The sequence below is a fragment of the Equus caballus genome, chromosome 4 (genome assembly GCF_041296265.1).
Source record: "Equus caballus isolate H_3958 breed thoroughbred chromosome 4, TB-T2T, whole genome shotgun sequence".
NCBI lineage: Eukaryota > Metazoa > Chordata > Mammalia > Perissodactyla > Equidae > Equus > Equus caballus.
Genome location: NC_091687.1, coordinates 78,648,229 through 78,665,938, shown reverse-complemented (window position 1 = coordinate 78,665,938; position 17,710 = coordinate 78,648,229). Strand labels below are relative to the sequence as shown.

The 17,710-nt window shown below is 36.4% G+C and overlaps 1 protein-coding gene across 3 annotated transcripts in view; it reads left to right on the top strand.

Moving 5' to 3' along the window:
• The first annotated feature begins 1,758 nt into the window (after nt 1-1,758).
• Nucleotides 1,759-17,710, top strand: part of ASZ1 (ankyrin repeat, SAM and basic leucine zipper domain containing 1) — a 58,983-nt gene continuing 43,031 nt past the window's right edge. The window contains exons 1-4 of one of the 3 annotated variants that reach the window (XM_070264275.1): nt 1,759-1,905; nt 2,725-2,824; nt 4,294-4,416; nt 6,289-6,400. In XM_070264275.1, the coding sequence (XP_070120376.1) occupies nt 4,338-4,416; nt 6,289-6,400 (191 nt within the window). In that variant the 5' untranslated portion in view covers nt 1,759-1,905; nt 2,725-2,824; nt 4,294-4,337. 3 annotated transcript variants of the gene reach the window in all.

Genomic DNA, 17,710 nt, shown 5'->3' with positions numbered 1-17,710 from the left:
TGGTCTGGATAGAAGATCAAACCAGCTACAACCATCCCTTAAGCCAAAGCCTAATCCAGAGCAACACCTTAACTCTCTTCAATTCTATGAAGGCTAAGAGAGCTGAAGAAGCTGCAGAAGAAAAGTTTGAAGCTAGCAGAGGTTGGTTCATGAGGTGTAAGGAGAGAAGTCCTCTCCTAAAAACTCAAGGTGAAGCAGCAAGTGCTGATGTAGAAGCTGCAGCAAGTTATCTAGAAGATCTAGCAAGATAAGTAATGAAGGACTGGCTACACTGAACAATAGATTTTCAATGTAGACAAACACCTTATACTGGAAGAAGATGCCACATAGGACTTTCATAGCTAGAGAGGAGAAGTCAGTGCCTGGCTTCAAAGCTTCAAAGGACAGGCTGGTTCTCTTGTCAGGGGCTAATGCAGTTGATGACTTTAAGTTGAAGTCAATGCTCATTTACTACTTTGAAAATCCTAGGGCCCTTAAGAATTATGCTAAATCTACTCTGCCTGTGCTCTATAAGTGGAACAATAAAGCCTAGATGACAGCACATCTGTTTACAACATGGTTTACTGAATTTTAAGCCCAATATTGAGATCTACTACTCAGAAAAAAAGATACCTTTCAAAATACTGCTGCTCATTGGCAATGCACCTGGTCCACCAAGAGCTCTGATGGAGATGTACAATGAGATTAATGTTTTCACACCTGCTAACCCAATATCCATTTGGGAGCCCATGGATCAAGGAGTAACTTTGCCTTTCAAATCTTATTATTTAAGAAATACATTTCATAAGGCTGTAACTGACATAGATAGTGATTCTTCTGATGGATCGGGGCAAAGTAAATTGAAAACCTTCTGGAAAAGATTCACTGTTCTAGATGCCATTAAGAATATTCATGATTCATGGGAAGACGTCAAAATATCTACCTTAACAGGAGTTTGGAAGTTCATTCCAGCCCTCACAGATGACTTTGAGGGGTTCAAGACTTCAGTGTAGGAAGTCACTACAGATGTGATAGAAGTAGCAAGAGAACTAGAATTAAAAGTGAATCCTGCACATGTGACTGAATTGCTGCAATCTCATGATAAAATTTTAATGCTGCTTCCTATGGATGAGCAAAGAAAGTGGTTTCTTGAGATGGAAACCACTCTTCGTGAAGATGCTGTAAAGATTGTTGAAATGACCAGAAAGGATTTAGAATATTACATAAACTTAGTTGATAAAGCAGTAGCAGGGTTTGAGAGGATCGACTCCAATTTTGAAAGAAGTTCAACTGTGGGTAAAATGCTATCAAACAGCATGGCATGCTACAGAGAAATTGTTCGTGAAAGGAAGGGTCAATCCAAGTGGCAAACTTCATTGTTGTCTTATTTTAAGAAATTGCCACCGTCACCCCAACCTTCAGCAACTACCACCCTCATCAGTCAGCAGCCATCAACACCAAGGCAAAACCTTCCACCAGCAAAAGGGTTACCACTGCCTGAAGGCTCAGATGGTTAGCATTTTTTGTCAATAAGGCATTTTTTAGTTAAGGTATATACATTATTTTTTAAGATATAATGCTAACGTATACTTAATAGACCACAGTATAGTGTAAAGACAACTTTTATATGCACTAGGAAACCAAAAAATTTGTGTGACTTGCTTTATTACGATGTTCGCTTTATTGTGGCAGTCTGAAACAGAACCTACTATATCTCTGACGTATGCCTCTATTGTGGCCAGTAGGAGTCCCTCTCCCAGGGGAGGCATGTTTGACAGTGGATTTGACAGCGGGCAGCGGAAGGGGTGACCGGGGCAAAAACCTAGTCTGACTCGGCATTAAATTTCCATTCTGCTCCCGCCCTGAGTGCAGCATTCCTTAAAGAGCAAGAACTTCATCAAGCAAATACCCTAAAAAGAATGAAGGGTAAGTCCCTAAAAGGCATTGGAAGCACCGGCCAGCCAAGAGCCTGACTCCCAAAGCACGGCGGCTGGGTCAGCCGCGCCGCCCCGCAGACCCGCAGGTTTTCTTCCACGCGGGCCTTCGGGGTGGCGGGAGGGGGCGAGGGGCGCTGTGCGCGGCCACGCGCCTGCGTCCGAGGTCCCCAAACCCCCGCGTCGCCCGTCGCGCCTTCCCGCGCAGCCCTACGCGCTCCGCCAGTGCGCAGGCGCCAGGGGAGCGGGCGCGCGGTGCGGCGCGAGGTGGCGTGGGTAGGCAGCGGCCGGACAGGCATGGCGGCGGCCAGGTTCCGCGGCCTAGCAGTGGCTGGTGGTGGCGAGAGTAGCGAGAGCGAGGACGACGGCTGGGAGATTGGGTATCTCGACCGGGCAGCTCAGGTAGCAGAGGAGACCTTGTTTTGGCCGCACCTGATCGGACTCCCCTGGCCCTCGAAGGCCCGGCCTGTAGAGACCTCTTACTTCTGCGCCTGTGTTCCCCTAACTTTTTCCTTGTGGAAATGCAGGCCTTTGGCCTCCAAACAAACCCGCGAAGTTTTCCTCTTGTTTCCCTTCTGTGCTTTCCATCACACGCGCTTCCTTCGGTCGTCGATGTAGCTCTTGGCTTGGGTTTGGACCCATTCCGACCCAGTGCCTTTAAAGATCATTTTAGACGTGAATTCTTTACAAACTTTGTATGTTGCCCCTCCCCCCAAAATGTACCTATAAGCAAACATTGTTTCTTGATACACCGGCAGTGGAAAAATGTCTAACAAGGCTTCTTTATATATATAACTTTCTGCTTTTTTAGAAACTGAAAGAGCCGTTGCCTATTGAAGAAAAGAATGAAACATTTAAGAGAGCGTTGACCGCGGGAGATGTTGCATTGGTGGAGGAGCTCCTGGATTCTGGTGAGAGACCAGGGGTAGTACCCAAGACAGTTGTGGAAGTTCCCAAGTGTTCCTTATGTTGAAAGGTTTGAGGTGCTTTTCTAACGGAAGCACAGTGAATTAAGTTAATCTTTTAAGGGTCCCGCGTATCTTACTTGACTCTTGTGTTCCCTTTGCCTTATTTTCTTTCTCTGCCCTCCGATTTGGAATGCCACCCTATTACCTTCCGTCAGTTCTTCCACCTCCTTCAGTCTGACTAATCCTACGCTGCTCTGAGAATTTACTTTGTTCTCAGCGTTTACTTGGCCGTGACATTATTATGTGTTTTTCAACAATTATTTCTAGTTGTGTCCATTTTTGTGGATGTTCTTTCCTTGTGCTGGTTGTGTGTGTATGTGTGTGTGTGTGTGTGTGTGTGTGAGTAGTGAGGCCTGAGGTAGGAATCAATATCTGGATATCTATTTCAGCTTTATGCCTATTCAGTGTGGCTCCTTGGGAAAGCCATTTAAACTTCCAGACCATCAATTTCTTATATAAAACAACATAATTCTGTCCTGGGTCACACGACGTTTTTCTGTGGATCAAATTAAATACTATTTTTTTTAATTACCTTGACATAAAAATGTGAGTTGTTGATAATGATGATTGAAATTATCCAAAGGAGTAACAGGCATTTACCATCTAGATATAAAACATTCACGCACAAAATAGTAAATGAGATTGTATGTAGCAAAATGTTTTTCTTCTCTGCTCGAGTTGCTGCATGGTTTAGTGGAAAGTAAATCATTTTGGAAACAGTACAGTTCTGGGTTTGATTACTAGCCCTGCCACTTGATGGCTCTCATCATCACCAAGTTACCAAACCTTCCTAAGCGTCAGTTTCCCCCTTTTTAAAATGGGGATGCAGGGGCCAGCCCGATGGCTCAGTGGTTAAGTTCACATGTTCTGCTTCTTGGTGGCCTGGGGTTCGCCAGTTTGGATCCCGGGTGCAGACATGGCACCGCCTGGCAAAAGCCATGCTGTGGTAGTTGTCCCACGTATAAAGTAGAGAAAGATGGGCACAGATGTTAGCTCAGAGCCAGTCTTCCTCAGCAAAAAGAGGAGGATTGGCAGCAGACTTTAGCTCAGGGCTAATCTTCCTCAAAAAGAAAAAAGACATTTTACTTCTGTGAAACCTTTTCCAACTCCCTTAGAGAGAAAAAGGTAGCATGTAAAGCTGTTAAAATATAGATATTTTATATAATATAGAAAAACATTTGTCAGAGCAGGTCTCTTTGAACAAAGTGCCTATAGTGAAACTGAGGTTAGCTAATTTTATTAAAGTTCAAATGTATCTCTTCTATTTTTCTGAAGCCACTATTACCAAGAAATTCTCTTCTATTGTAAACTAAATCGTGATGTTACTATGCACGATCCTTTAAGCATATTTTGGTGACAATGATTCCTTTTTGGTAGAGGAGGCTTTTAAAAGCTTGTTTTTATATTGACAGGCATTAGTGTAGATTCCAGCTTTCGGTATGGATGGACTCCCCTTATGTATGCTGCTAGTGTTTCCAACGTAGACCTAGTTCGGGTCCTTTTGGACAGAGGTGCTAAAGCAAGCTTTGATAAGGGTAAGATATTTAAAATATTTAACATGTGAAAATTTACTTTGTATATATCTCTGTTTACAAGCCTAATTATCTTCTGTTTAGGGGTGGTGATACACACTTTCCATGCTCTGTTTTTGTATATTCACTTTAAAATAAACCTTTTCCTTGAAAAAAAGGTAATATTTAGGGTAAGATGTTTGAGATAACTGGTTATGTATACTGTGATTTTCTTGATTCCCAAGCAGCTGTTATGCAAAGTGAAAAAGTTAAAGCAATTTTAAAAAACCTTCCTGTAGTTACATTTTGTAAATTACATACAAAATCAAAGAAGAAACCACAGATATTTTGAAACACTTTCTTTCCAAAGAGGTAGTTTCTCTTTATATTATCTTTATAACTGGTTATGTTATTATATATTATATACTTGTTATTATATAGCTAGAGGGTTTGGGTTATTTTTAGGGAAAAATGCATTGAAAGAAAACATCAAAAAGCTGATAATTTTGTGGAAAATTACTTGATAATCAGTCTTTGGAATTTAAAACTCAGCTCTGAATTATATCTGTTAAAGTTGTTTCAAAGATAGTTTATTAAATCCTTATGTTTCTGTCACTGTTCTTAAATAATTTCTACTCACTAGTGCTTCGAGTGCTTTTGAAAAATAAGAGTATATGTGCAAATCTAGTTTAATTATTATTAAATATATATTAATATCATTATGTTGCATTACTGATTACTTAGTTTTAACATTTCCAATTTCACATTAATTTTGTACCTACATTAAATATTTTTAAAGCCATTTTTACTGTTTTCTCATTTATATATTTTATATAAGTTCCCATCTCATCAACAGTTTTATGTTTAATCTGCTGTTATGATAGATTTTTCTTTTTATTATGTCATTTAAAAATATCACTCAATGAAAGATATACTTAGGAATGAGAATTTTGAAAGTGTATAAAATATTCTCAAAAAAATTCATTAATAGTTTTCTTCCTCTGCATGTAATCAGAGGAATACCTTACAGTTATAAAACACTGTATATTTTTCACAGCATGTTCACATAAATTCTTTTATGAATCCCACAATAGCCCCATCAGGTAGAGAGGGCAGATATTAGCTTCCTATCTAAAATTAGTCTACTGAGATATTGAGATACTACTGGAGTCACAGTTTATCAGTGACAGAACTGGGACTAGACTCTGTATCTTTATACTTGGTCAGTATTGAACCACTAATGTAAACCGTGGCTGCCATGATCTGTTTTGCATTCTCCAATTCTAATTTGAGAAGTGTTTTTGTTTATTTAATCTACCCTGATCTCTGTTGATGCCATAGGAGCCAAGGAAAGAAGAGTTTTAGGAAACAGGGTGAGCTCAGAGAGATCGAGTAGAAAAGGACTGAAAAGAAACCAGTAGATGTGGCAGTTAGGTCATTTTCACTAGGATGGTTGGGGTGTAAGCCAAATTTCAGTGAGTTGTTGAATGAATGAGAAGTAAGGAAGTGATATCAGAGAATATCAGTTACTGTTTTTCAGCCATGAGTTCAGCAAAGCAAATTTTAATCAACCAAAAACTCTTCATCTCCGGGCATTATCTCTACACAGAGTCCATGCTCTTAACTACTTTCCTATTCTCTTGAAGAAAAGGGAATAGGGAAAGGAAAGTAAGATATGAAATGTAGATAAACTTTGGATATTAAGGCAATTCATCCCTCATCTCATTTTTTGATGAAGGAAGACATAAAGTTATCTACTGAGAGCAAGAGATTTGGGAGTAGGTTATAGAATTTTAAGAGTGCAGCAAATATTTAGAATCTTTTACATGGTAAGAGAAGTCAATTAAATACACTTCTTGATGTGCGGGGGGCTCCTCGTTTTTCTATTCACTATAGATAAGCAAACTATTTTGATAACTGCATGTTCTGCTCGTGGCTCAGAGGAACAGATCTTGAAGTGTGTAGAGCTACTACTTTCAAGAAATGCTGATCCAAATGTTGCTTGTAGGTAAGAGCCTTACTATCTGTTCAAAAATGATGGATACTTTTCTTTGATTATCAGCCTGTTGAACATTTGATAGCATGATTATTTAAAAATAAACAATGTGTGTTTATTTGGCTATATAGTTGTTGAATGGAAATAGGTCATAAGATCATGGTTCCAACTGTATAAAATTATCAAAGGAAGGGCATGTCATGAAGGTAGTCTCAACTTTTAATTTTTAGAGGAACGTGCTAACAATTGGAAGTGGGAGGGAAAGGAGTACAATAAACTCTATCATTTCCTGTGAATCATACACTGAAAAGAATATGATTGAGCTATAATAGTAAAGCCTCTTAACTTAGTATTCTCTTTATGTAACACTTACCTGCTAAACAGCTTTATACAAAAACTAAGAATTCCAAAATAATATATCAAAATGAGGTCATTTCGCTAAGACTTTTCTAATTAATTGTGTTATAGCATATATTTAATAGTGCCTAGATGCCTAGAAAATAAGCAGTAAATGTTTCTTGCATCTGTTGAAATGTCAGTATTTAAAAAAATGAATCAGATTGGTTAAAATTTCTAGCTAACTGACTTCTTGTCTGGCTCCATCTTCCTGTTAAATATCTTTTTGTTTTATTTAATCTTGAAAATGAAGAGTAGGAAGTAGTCTGTCCGACAGAAATATGCTTAGCATGAACAGAATTATTCATAATTCACTATTCAAATAATGATCTAGTGCCTGATATATAGAAATAACTATGCTTGACTCTGGAAGTTTTTTCTAGTTGAGTTTCCATGACACCTGGACAGAAGCTTTGGAAGGTACTGCACAGCTCTAGATAATTTCCAGATCTTTTTTAAGATGCAAAGATTTTGATTTAGTAGAGACGTTCTGAAGTAAGATCTGTTTTGTCTCCCAGTGGACATTTGACAATGTCTGGAGACATTTTTGATTGTCACACCTGGGAAATGCTACTGGCATCTAATGGATAGAGGCTGGGGATGCTGCTAAACATCCTACAGGACATAGGACAGCCCCTCAGAACAAAGAATTACCCATCCCCAAATGTCAGTAGTGCCAAGGTTGAGAAATCTAGTGTGAGAAAAGTCAAGGCTTATAGAGTAGATAATCAGTATTTAACAAATAAAGAGTTAAAAAGATCTGGGGAAAAAACTACCTGCAAATTTTTAGCAAATAAATTGACAGGAACTTTTATTCTGTTGTATATGGTATAATCCCTAGTTAGGTGTAACTTTTGGATTTGATTATACCTTGGAATTGTGAGCTCCAGGATGCCTAGCTGAGGTAAACTTCGATAGGTGCTGTAGTTTTGATTTGAACCTTTAGAAGTGGCTTATGATAAGATTTCCCTCTCTGGTCTCAATGGAAAATTGTTTTTTGCTGGTGCTCTTCAATTTTGTTTTTCTTAACCACTTCTACAAGGTATAATAGATAAGGAAGTCTTTACATTCCCAATTACTTCCTGTATTGTAAACACTGAAAGAGAAGTCAGTTAAGCCAGTGTCATAGGTTCTAGACTATTCTGTGTCCTTAAGAACTAGAAGGTATCTTTTAGATACATAGGGTATATCTGGAAAAAACATATTCCATTTGAAATGAAATAACACAAGGTTAGCATCTCAGGCTAAGGCAACCACACAATTTCGGAACTGAAAGCTGATGAATTTGAATGAGCATAAAATTTAGATTGGTTTGTGCGCAACTAAGAGAATTTTACAGCATGGTTGACGGAAAGAGCAGTTTGCATCTAATTAACAAATGTGAGAAATACCTAAAAAACTATTCAACTGCTTTTATTTTAATGCTCAAAGCATAAAGCAATAAAATGATTGAATTGTGTTTTCTCGTGGAAAATGAGGATCTTGACTGAGCAGAAAGGAGAGTAAGTTATGACGGAGTGCTTTTAGGCTTCAAATTTTATAAGGATGGCATTAGTGAACATGGGGATAGCATGCTGGCAGTGTAAAAGGAAAAATCTCAGGACACAAGGAGAAGGCAGTGAGATTGTGGGGAATTTTACAGATAATTCATTAGCAGTGACAAAAACCTATTAGACGATTGGGAGTTTTATTTTCTTGTACAAAGTGCCAAAAGATACCAGGGATACATGAGGGAAACTACTATTCATATATAAAGGAGAAAAACATATTTAAATGAATATTCTTTCAAGCTGTTGACCATAGCCTCTTTTGTTAACAGTTCTTTTGCTGAGAAAAATTACCTCTCAAGAGGAGCACGGGAGAAGAGTCAGCCATAAAACATAAATGGCTATGAAAGCTAGTCATGTACTTGCCAGTTGCAAGGAAAGTTGACCTGTAACTTTTAGGGTTTTTTTTTTTTTTTTAACTTAAACGGGATCAGTAGTCTTGTTTTGTGAAGTGAAAGTAACAGAAAAGTCTTAGAGATCAACCTCTAAGTTAGACTGAAGTCCCAGTTCAGATATATAAGGTAGCATGGAAGCTGTTCTGCATTCTATGGACGTAACTCAAAAGACAAGGTCTTAGTGAGTATATAAAAAGGAGAGAAAAGAAAATGAGGATTTTACCTGTATTGGAAGCAAGATGATGCTAGATCTTATAATAGAAGTGAATCACTTAAATCAAATGTACCACTTGGTTCTGTTTGCACTAAAAGTGAATAAAAGAATGAAAATTAAGAGGAAACTGTTGAATTCCCTATACTTAATTAATTAGAGGTCTTGCTGAATGGTACTAAGGAAATTCTATAATATTTGGAAAAACTTTTTCAGCGTATAATTTACATATAGTGAAATATTCATATTTTCAGTGTATAGTTGGATCAGTTTTGACAAATGCGTACATTCATGGAACTCATACCCCAAGACGGAACATTTCTGTCATCCCAGAAATTTCCCACATGCCCCTTCCCAGTGCACTGTATCTTATTTCTACCACTGTAAATTAGTTTTTGCTATTCTAAAGTGTTATGTAAATAGAATTATGCAGTATTTTTGTGTGTCTGATTTTTTTCACTCAGGATAATGTTTTTAAGATTCGTCAGTGTGTGTATCAATAGTTTGTTACTTTTTATTGCTGAGTAGCATTCCATTGTATGTATATTACTTTGTTGTTGTTGTTGTTGTTGTTGGGAAAGATTAGCCCTGAGCAAACGTCTGTACCAGTCTTCCTCCACTTTATACATGGGTTGCCACCACAGCGTGGCTGACAAGTGGTTTAGGTCTGCACCCAGGGTCTGAACCCATGAACCCAGTCTGCCGAAGTGGAGCGTGCAGAACTTAATCACTACTCTGTGGGGCCAGCACCTATAATAATTTTTAAAAATGTAAGGAAGTCTTCATGGCCTGACAAAAATCGCTGACCAAATAAGGCAGAGAATTGATTGCCTTTGACATTGAAAGAAAAGACGGAATAGTATATAAAAAGGCTCTAAGATTGTTAGAATACTTCAGTAGGCACAACTGAAAGTGTGTTAATGCTCAGTGCTAAGGCAGCTTGAGAGCTGACCACATATAGCGGATGTGTCTCTGTCCGGAGCAGCTCCGAGTATCAGGTTGAAGCACCTGTAGTCAGTCCCGTGGCTTGTCTTCCCCAGTGGTTTTCATCTCACTCCTTTTTTGCACCCTCCCCAGGTTCCTTGTATCTTTTCCTCCAAAGTTTCCGTAAAACTATTAAGTCCTACCTATCCCTCTCTCTCCCTCCCCTAACTCTCTTTTCTTTTCCTTTGAAATTTTTTTATTGTGGTAAAAAATATATAATCTAAAATTTGCCGTTTCAACCATAATTAAGTGTACAATTTACTGTATTTTTCAACTGTAAACTTTCGCCTAAGGCATCTGAGGCTTGCAGTCTTTTTGAGCAATACTTGCTTTTCTAGACTGAGTTCCTAGTTAACCTAAATAGAGGTGAGCACCTTGCATCAGTTCTTCAGAGAGCTGTGACTACCTGCTTCTCTGTTTTACCTACTGAATCGCTGTTTGGGAAATCATGTTTAGTGTTTAGTGTTTGTTTTGCTTCAGCAAGCTGTTTGTGTATGTGTGCTGAACATCAGTATCACCATGTGCTCTTATATGATTTTCGGCTTTTCTTTTACTTCTTTATCCATTCTTGTTCATTGTTATGGTGAACATTTAACAAGACTCAAATTTATTATATAAAGATTATTTAAAAGGCAACTCTCATCTGCTTTGAAGTTTTATGTTGCTCCCAAATTTTATATGTAAGTAGACTTTCAAATCTGCTGATACCTTTTGATTCCTAGTTGTCAGTTTGCAAAATTTTCTTAGTTTCTTCCAACATTTCTTCTGTTTCATCTTGAAAATGGCTAATGAGAAAAACATCAATTTAATATGGTATCATTAAGGTATCTCCATCTGCTGTTAAGCATCATTATGCATCTTCTAAATTTTGGATTGATGCTTCAGTTCTGGAGAAGTCTCATTCATTATCTCTTCAAATATCACCTCTGCTCTTTCCTCTCTTTCTGGCTCTCTGATTGTATATCTGTTAGCCTTCTCACTGTATCATCAATTTCGTTCTTCTTTATTTTCCGTCTCTTTGTTTCACTGCCACATTTTGGATAAAAGCTTCTAATCTGCCTTCTAGGTCATTGAATCTCACTTCATTTGCTTCTGATTTATTGTTAAACTTATCAATTGAGTTCATAATTTCAGTTACTTTTTTATTTCTAGAAATCCTGTTTGATTCTTTTTAAAATTTTGTGTCATTTTTTTATAGCTTATTCTTCCCTGGAAATATTTTCAAGCTATAAATTAAAACTTCTTTAATATGGTGAACTAGATATAACAGTCTAGATATAACAGTTACAATGCCTGAAATCTTTATGGGTTTCTTTCTGCTAGCAACAATTTCTCATGCTTCTTAGTCATGACTAGGTGCTCGTCATTAGATTTCAAAGCTTACTTGTGGGAGTAGTGTGAGGCCTAGGATGATCCATCAGAGAGGATTTTGTGTATTTCTGTAAGTCGCCTAGGGCACTATCAGTCTAGGACTTATGTAATCTAAGTTCAGGAGTTGAAGTTCCCTGGACCATTTTGGTGATGTATACCTAAAGAGCTGGTTTATTTCTGGTTTGTCCTTACCCTGAAGGTGTAGCCCTTAGAATCCCAGCTTACTGTGTCTTGAGTATGGTTTAGTAAACCCTCTACTTTGTACAGGCCCAAAGCTTCGAATTTTGTTCCTCTTGATGTTCAGTGCTGCCAAAGCTACACCTCATTTTCCCCTGGGGTTCTTCTGGACTGGACAATGTCCTCAAGGCAAAAGCAACCACAAATGCTAAATTTATTTACCTCTTTGGATTTTGCCATCTGGATTTTAGTTCAGTAGTTCTTTATATCCTATTATTAGTTCTTCAGTTTTTAAGAAATTTTTTAACAATTTAGCTGTTTCAGATGCCTTCACAATTTTGGTACAAATTATCTAGCTTGCTGTTACTGGAAGTGGAAATCAGCATCTTCTAAATTTTTAAATTGTTTTTTACTTATATATCTTCTGTTAGCTCTTTAATACTTTGTATTCCATGCAGACTTCTATTAATATTGTTGAAAGTACCATTGATTTAATATTTAATGATTAGCTTTCTATATTAGTACGCATAGATCTACCTTGTTTTTTTATTATTTTTCCTTAACTTTTAAAATTCTTATTTTTCCTCCTGTAGGAGTAATGGTAAAACTTGACAACTTGAAAGCCATTTTTAAATTAACACAAATCACATCATATGTCTCTTGGATCTTGCTAATGGCAGTGCTTAGCACAGTGTACTATGTCTAGCAAATATGAGAATTTAATACTGTTTTATTCATTTGGCTTTAGAATTTGTTTCTGGGGTTAGGTTTTTTATTTTGTTTTTAAATGAAACATTTATTGAATGCTTTCTGAGTACCAAGCACTGTGTTAATTGCTCTTAAATATGTTATCCAACATAATCCTCACAACTCAGTGATAGATGGTATGTTATTTTTGCAGAACACAAAATTAGTGCCCAAGTATTTTAAGCCTTTGAATGTAGCAGAGGTTCAATAAGGGAATTTATAACAGTTTCATCCAAACAGGGTCTGCCATTGGAATGTATTCATCTTGTCTATATTTGGGATTTTTCAACACAACCAGTTTAAACAGCATTTCTTTTGTAATTGTTGCAAATATTTGTGTTAAACTGTCTTATATCTTTGGACTTTTTCCCCTCTTTCCCTAAATTATTGTAGGTAGTTGAATATTTTGACTTAAAAAGTCCACAGATTACAAAGCGAAGTATGTGAACAAAAAAATATTATCACTTTAATTCAGCTTGATCATATTTAACCCTGAAAACAAGGTGGCCTGCAATCAGATTAACTGGAACTTGGCAGTTCAGCCATAGTATGGACTTATCATTCCTTATTTTTCTTTTTATATTGATAATGCAGTCACAAATGATTATAACTTATTAAAATTTTAAAAGTCTGTGTTAGATTATTGGATACCTGATAAAATTTGAAACCCTCTTCAATCTAGCCTTAAATTTGGAGTTGTCATTTTTATTGTTAGAGTAGTAATAAGCCTTTAAAAAGTGTATATAGGGCCAGCCCTGGTGGCCTACAGGTTAAGTTTGGCATCCTCCACTTCAGTGGCCCGGGTTTGATTCCCAGGCACACACCTACGCTTGTCTGTCACTGGCCATGCTGTGGCACCAACTCACAAAAACAGGAGGATTGGCAGTTGACATTAGCTCAGGGTGAATCTTCTTCAGAAGGAAAAGAAAAAGAAATGCTACTCGTTAAAAAAATAAAAGTATATATAATTAACATTCCTGTTTTTAGGAATTATGTGGGTTTTTTCCCAGTTTGCTTAAATCTTTTCTTATATTAAATAAATATATGTTTTTTCTTTACATTCATAAGACAGTTCTTCTGGCAGAGAAGTCTGTTATATTCACATTGCTCAGTCATGAGATAGGGGTTTTGTAAAATGATGTGGCATTTTAAGTTTAATAGATATTTTATTACTGTTGATAAGACAGCACACATTAACTAATATCCAAGGTTTTGACGTAATCATTGTGTGATTGTTAACTTGTTGAATGTTATTGCCTGTTTTAATAAACAGAAAATGCTCTGGGAAAAATGTTGCTTTCTTTCTCAGAATATAAATTTAGTTGTAAATGTCACTGGAGCAGTTTAGTAGATTGAGGTGTATTGATTTGTTTTCTAGTTGTAAGTAAGTATGTGACATATCTTTGCTCTGAAAAATGTAGGCTGAAGTCACAAAAATATTTTCAGAAAAATTTTTTTAAATATCTTATTTAGAAAACATTACTTGAAATTATTATTTTGTGATTTTTTTCTCCTATAATTTTTTATAAATTGCCTGTCTATATCCTATGCTGATCTTTTTATTTACCTGTCTTTTTGAAATCTACATATAGGAGTTGATCTTGTCTTTGTTAGGAGTTTTACGTGTATGCAAACAGTGACTATATCATAGCGTTACCTCTCATGTTTAGGGCATTAGCATTAATATTGCCATTCGTATACTTGGAGATCTACTTGGTCCTTTTGAAAGCACAGAATAGAGAGGATAGAGGTGAGAAAAGCTAGTTGATGAAAGCACTTGACACTAACTGATTTCTCAAAACACATGTGCAAAAATCAAGACTTTAAAAAAAAAAACAGCATTCAAAATTCTGACTTGTCTTTGTCTTATTGGTGTCTAGCACCAGTGGTAAGTCATATGCTGGCTACTAAAGCTTCCACCTGGAAGAGGCCCATGCCATTTCTTCTGTTTAACTGTAGTCACATGCTCGTATCTAACTTCAAGGGAGTGAAGAAGTACAACCTTACTGTGTTCACAGAAAGAGAATCAGCAGCGTTGGGTAGATAGCCTTATGATTGACCATGTTACCCCAAATCTATTTTCTTTCTTTTTTTTTTGTCGTCGTCTTCTCCCCAAGCCCCCAGTACATAGTTGTATATTCTAGGTATAGGTCCTTCTGGTTGTGCTATATGGGATGCCGCCTCAGCATGGCTTGATGAGCGGTGCCATGTCCACGCCCAGGATCCGACCCAGCAAAACCCTGGGCCGCTGAAGCAGAGTGTGTGAACTTAACTACTCTGCCCTGGGGCTGGCCCCCAAATCTGTTTTCTTCGTGGCCACAGTAACTATATTTCCTTTTTATTCTATGCTTAAAGCAATAAGTAATTTTGAACTTTAAACATAAATGTGTACCAAGAAAAATTTGTGTTTATCTCAAATTTTTCATTCCCTTTCATATATAATTTGTCCTTAATTTGTTTTAGTTTGTAATGTCTCTTAGAGTCACTGCACTTTTGATATTTATTATCCCACTTTAGGGGCTACTTTTTTTTTTTTTTTTTTTGAGTAAGATTAGCCCTGAGCTAACTGCCGCCAATCCTCCTCTTTTTGCTGAGGAAGCCTGGCCCTGAGCTAACATCCATGCCCATCTTCCTCTACGTTATATGTGGGACACCTACCACAACATGGCTTTCCAAGCCGTGCCGTGTCTGCACCCGGGATCTGAACCGGCGAACGCCGGGCCACTGAAGCAGAATGTGCGAACTTAACCACTGCGCCACCGGGCCGGCCCCCTTAGGGGCTACTTTGATGGTCTCCTAATTGGTATTTTTGACTGTACTATTTCTGTACTTTAGTCAGTCTTACATGCTGTTACCGGTACAACACGTTTCTTTTGTCTGTTAGGTAAAATCCAAAACTCTCCATAATTTGATCTCGCTTTATTTACTTCTCACTATTCCCTAATGTCTAACTTGTATTTCATTTATAGAATTTCAACACTATTCTTCAGATATATGGTCACTCCTGCCTCTCTGTTTTTCCTTTTGTTTTTCTTCAATTTGGAATCTCCTCTCCTCTCCTCACTGTGCAAATTATGCCTCAAGGGCCAGATTAATAGTCTATTAAGCTTTCCTGTTATTACAGCCTCAAGAGTGCTTTTTGTTCATAAGCTGTATTTTGGGTGGGTGACTACCTTGTTTAGCACATTTTTATACATCTCATCTGTTGTTCTCTCATTGTTTTCATGTATGAAAGTCTTGATTTCACTGTGAGACACTTGACTACCATGATACGATACATATTTTTTGATTCCTTCACAATTCTTTTGTGTGATATTTATCAAGTTCTTACTGAATTTAATAGATTTGAAATAGAATGATCATTTGTCTGTTTTATTTTCAAAACTTAACTGAATCATATAATTTGGGAAGTATTTAATATGTTAATCCATTTATACCAAAGAAAATATGAAGCATGACTTGGAGCTTGAAGATCTGCGTCCAAATATTCTCTCAACAATTTGTCCGAGCTAGTATAACCGTTAAGTATTTTTGAAATCTTTGAGGCTCAGTTTCTTCAGTGATTGACAGATGTGATACCTAGCTAGCTAGCAGGGCAGCTATGAAAATTAAAACAAGATAATGAATGTGAAAGTACTTAACATGCTGCCATTTCATAGTATGTGCTTACCAAATACTACATTTGCTTAAATTGATAATACGTCCTGTGCTGTGTTATGAGAGCCACAATTTCTAAAATGCCCATTTCTGATCGATTTATAAAACTAAACTAATAAGTATATATACTATTTTTCTTTAAGCATTTATCATTTTAATAAAATGCACATAAATACATAAGTGTATTAATTCTCATCTGTTGTTTTGACTGAACATTAAAAATGATTATTTCAATATTAAAAAGTCTGTATTGTTGCAGTAGGTCAGGAGTAAATGAGAGTTGGGGATGTGGAAAGAATGGATATAAACTACCCTTTCTAGTAGCTTAGTAAGAAAGAGAGAAGAGATATAGGACGTTGGCTAAATGGGAATGTCAAGTACATTATTGACTTGAAGAGTTAGTCTTTCTACTCTCTTGTAACTGCTGAAAGAATGATTTTTTTTTTTTTAAGTGAAACTGGAGTTTGCCTACCACTCCTCAAAAAGATTATCCAGGTAGCGAATATAATTGTTTCTAATGCTTTGTAATTAGAAATTATAATCCTTCCTCTTCAGAAGTCTCTTTTTGAACTTTGGTATTGATTAAGTTTAGGTCACCATATATATTTTTATAAAAAAATAATTTGAAATAAAAACCAGCCATATTTCATGTATTGTGACACATTTTTTTCCATATATTAGCATCTCTGAAATTGGTATGCCTCCTAAAATTGATTGTGTCTTACATCCAATGAAATATAGATTTGTTACTTATCTATTTTAGTAGTTTCGTCTTAATTTATACTTTTTGTATTCAGGGATGTCCACTGGTACTAGAAGTCTTGGAAGAAGTGAACAGTGTAAAAATAACATTTAAAACTTTCTCTCATGTTTTCCTAGCTTTCAAAAATTAAAATGTTTTTCTTACTTAAATATACTCTCTTTCAGCAGTTTCCCACCAGAATAGGTTACTTTCTTTATATTAACGGTCTGTGCTAAAGAATTTTAGAAGGATGGTCGCAGGTGCAAGTGAGGTATAAGACATAAAGAATTAATATGTTTCTCCATTATACTACCTTGTATACACATATAGATGATATTTTCATTAATAAACCTAATGCTTCAATTATATTTCCTTTTGAAAAATTTTCCCACATTCCAGTGTTGTGGCAATGACCTCATGAATACCTATAGATAGAAGTGAATCCATTCTTGCTAGCATAGTATCTCATGTTAATATGTCTCTGTGGAACTGTGCAATAGTTAGGACCTTTATTTAGTCAAGAATTTACTGGATCCTAATCTTGTCAAGATATTAATTTTTAATATCCATTGGTACTTATTAAAGCCAATAAAAGACTTACTAAAAGTTAAGAAAAACCATACAAAACTTCTGTCTCAAAGCTATAATTCATATAGTCTTTGAAAAGCCGTTTTGCCTAATGATTCTAATTTTGCTTTAAATATGTTTAAATAAAATAATGCAGTGTGCTTAAAGGCCCCCTTGTATCCTCCCCAGTCATATTGGTTTCCCTTCTTTCTTTCTCAGAGACAACCAGTCTTGTAATTTTTGTATATTTTTCCTGCCCAAGTTGGATTATATATATATGTATATATATACGTAGTCATCCGTTTGCATATATATACAGATATAATCATCCATCTGTCTGTAAACCTTATATAATATCATTTGGCATGTTTTTTATTCCACCTTTTTATTGAGATCTTATTTACAAAGTGAAATGCACAGATCTTAAGTGTACAGTTTGAAGTGTGACAAATAAATGCACCAATGTAGCTCACATCCTTTTCAAAATATATAACATTTTTCCATTACTTTATAAAGTTCCCTTAGTCC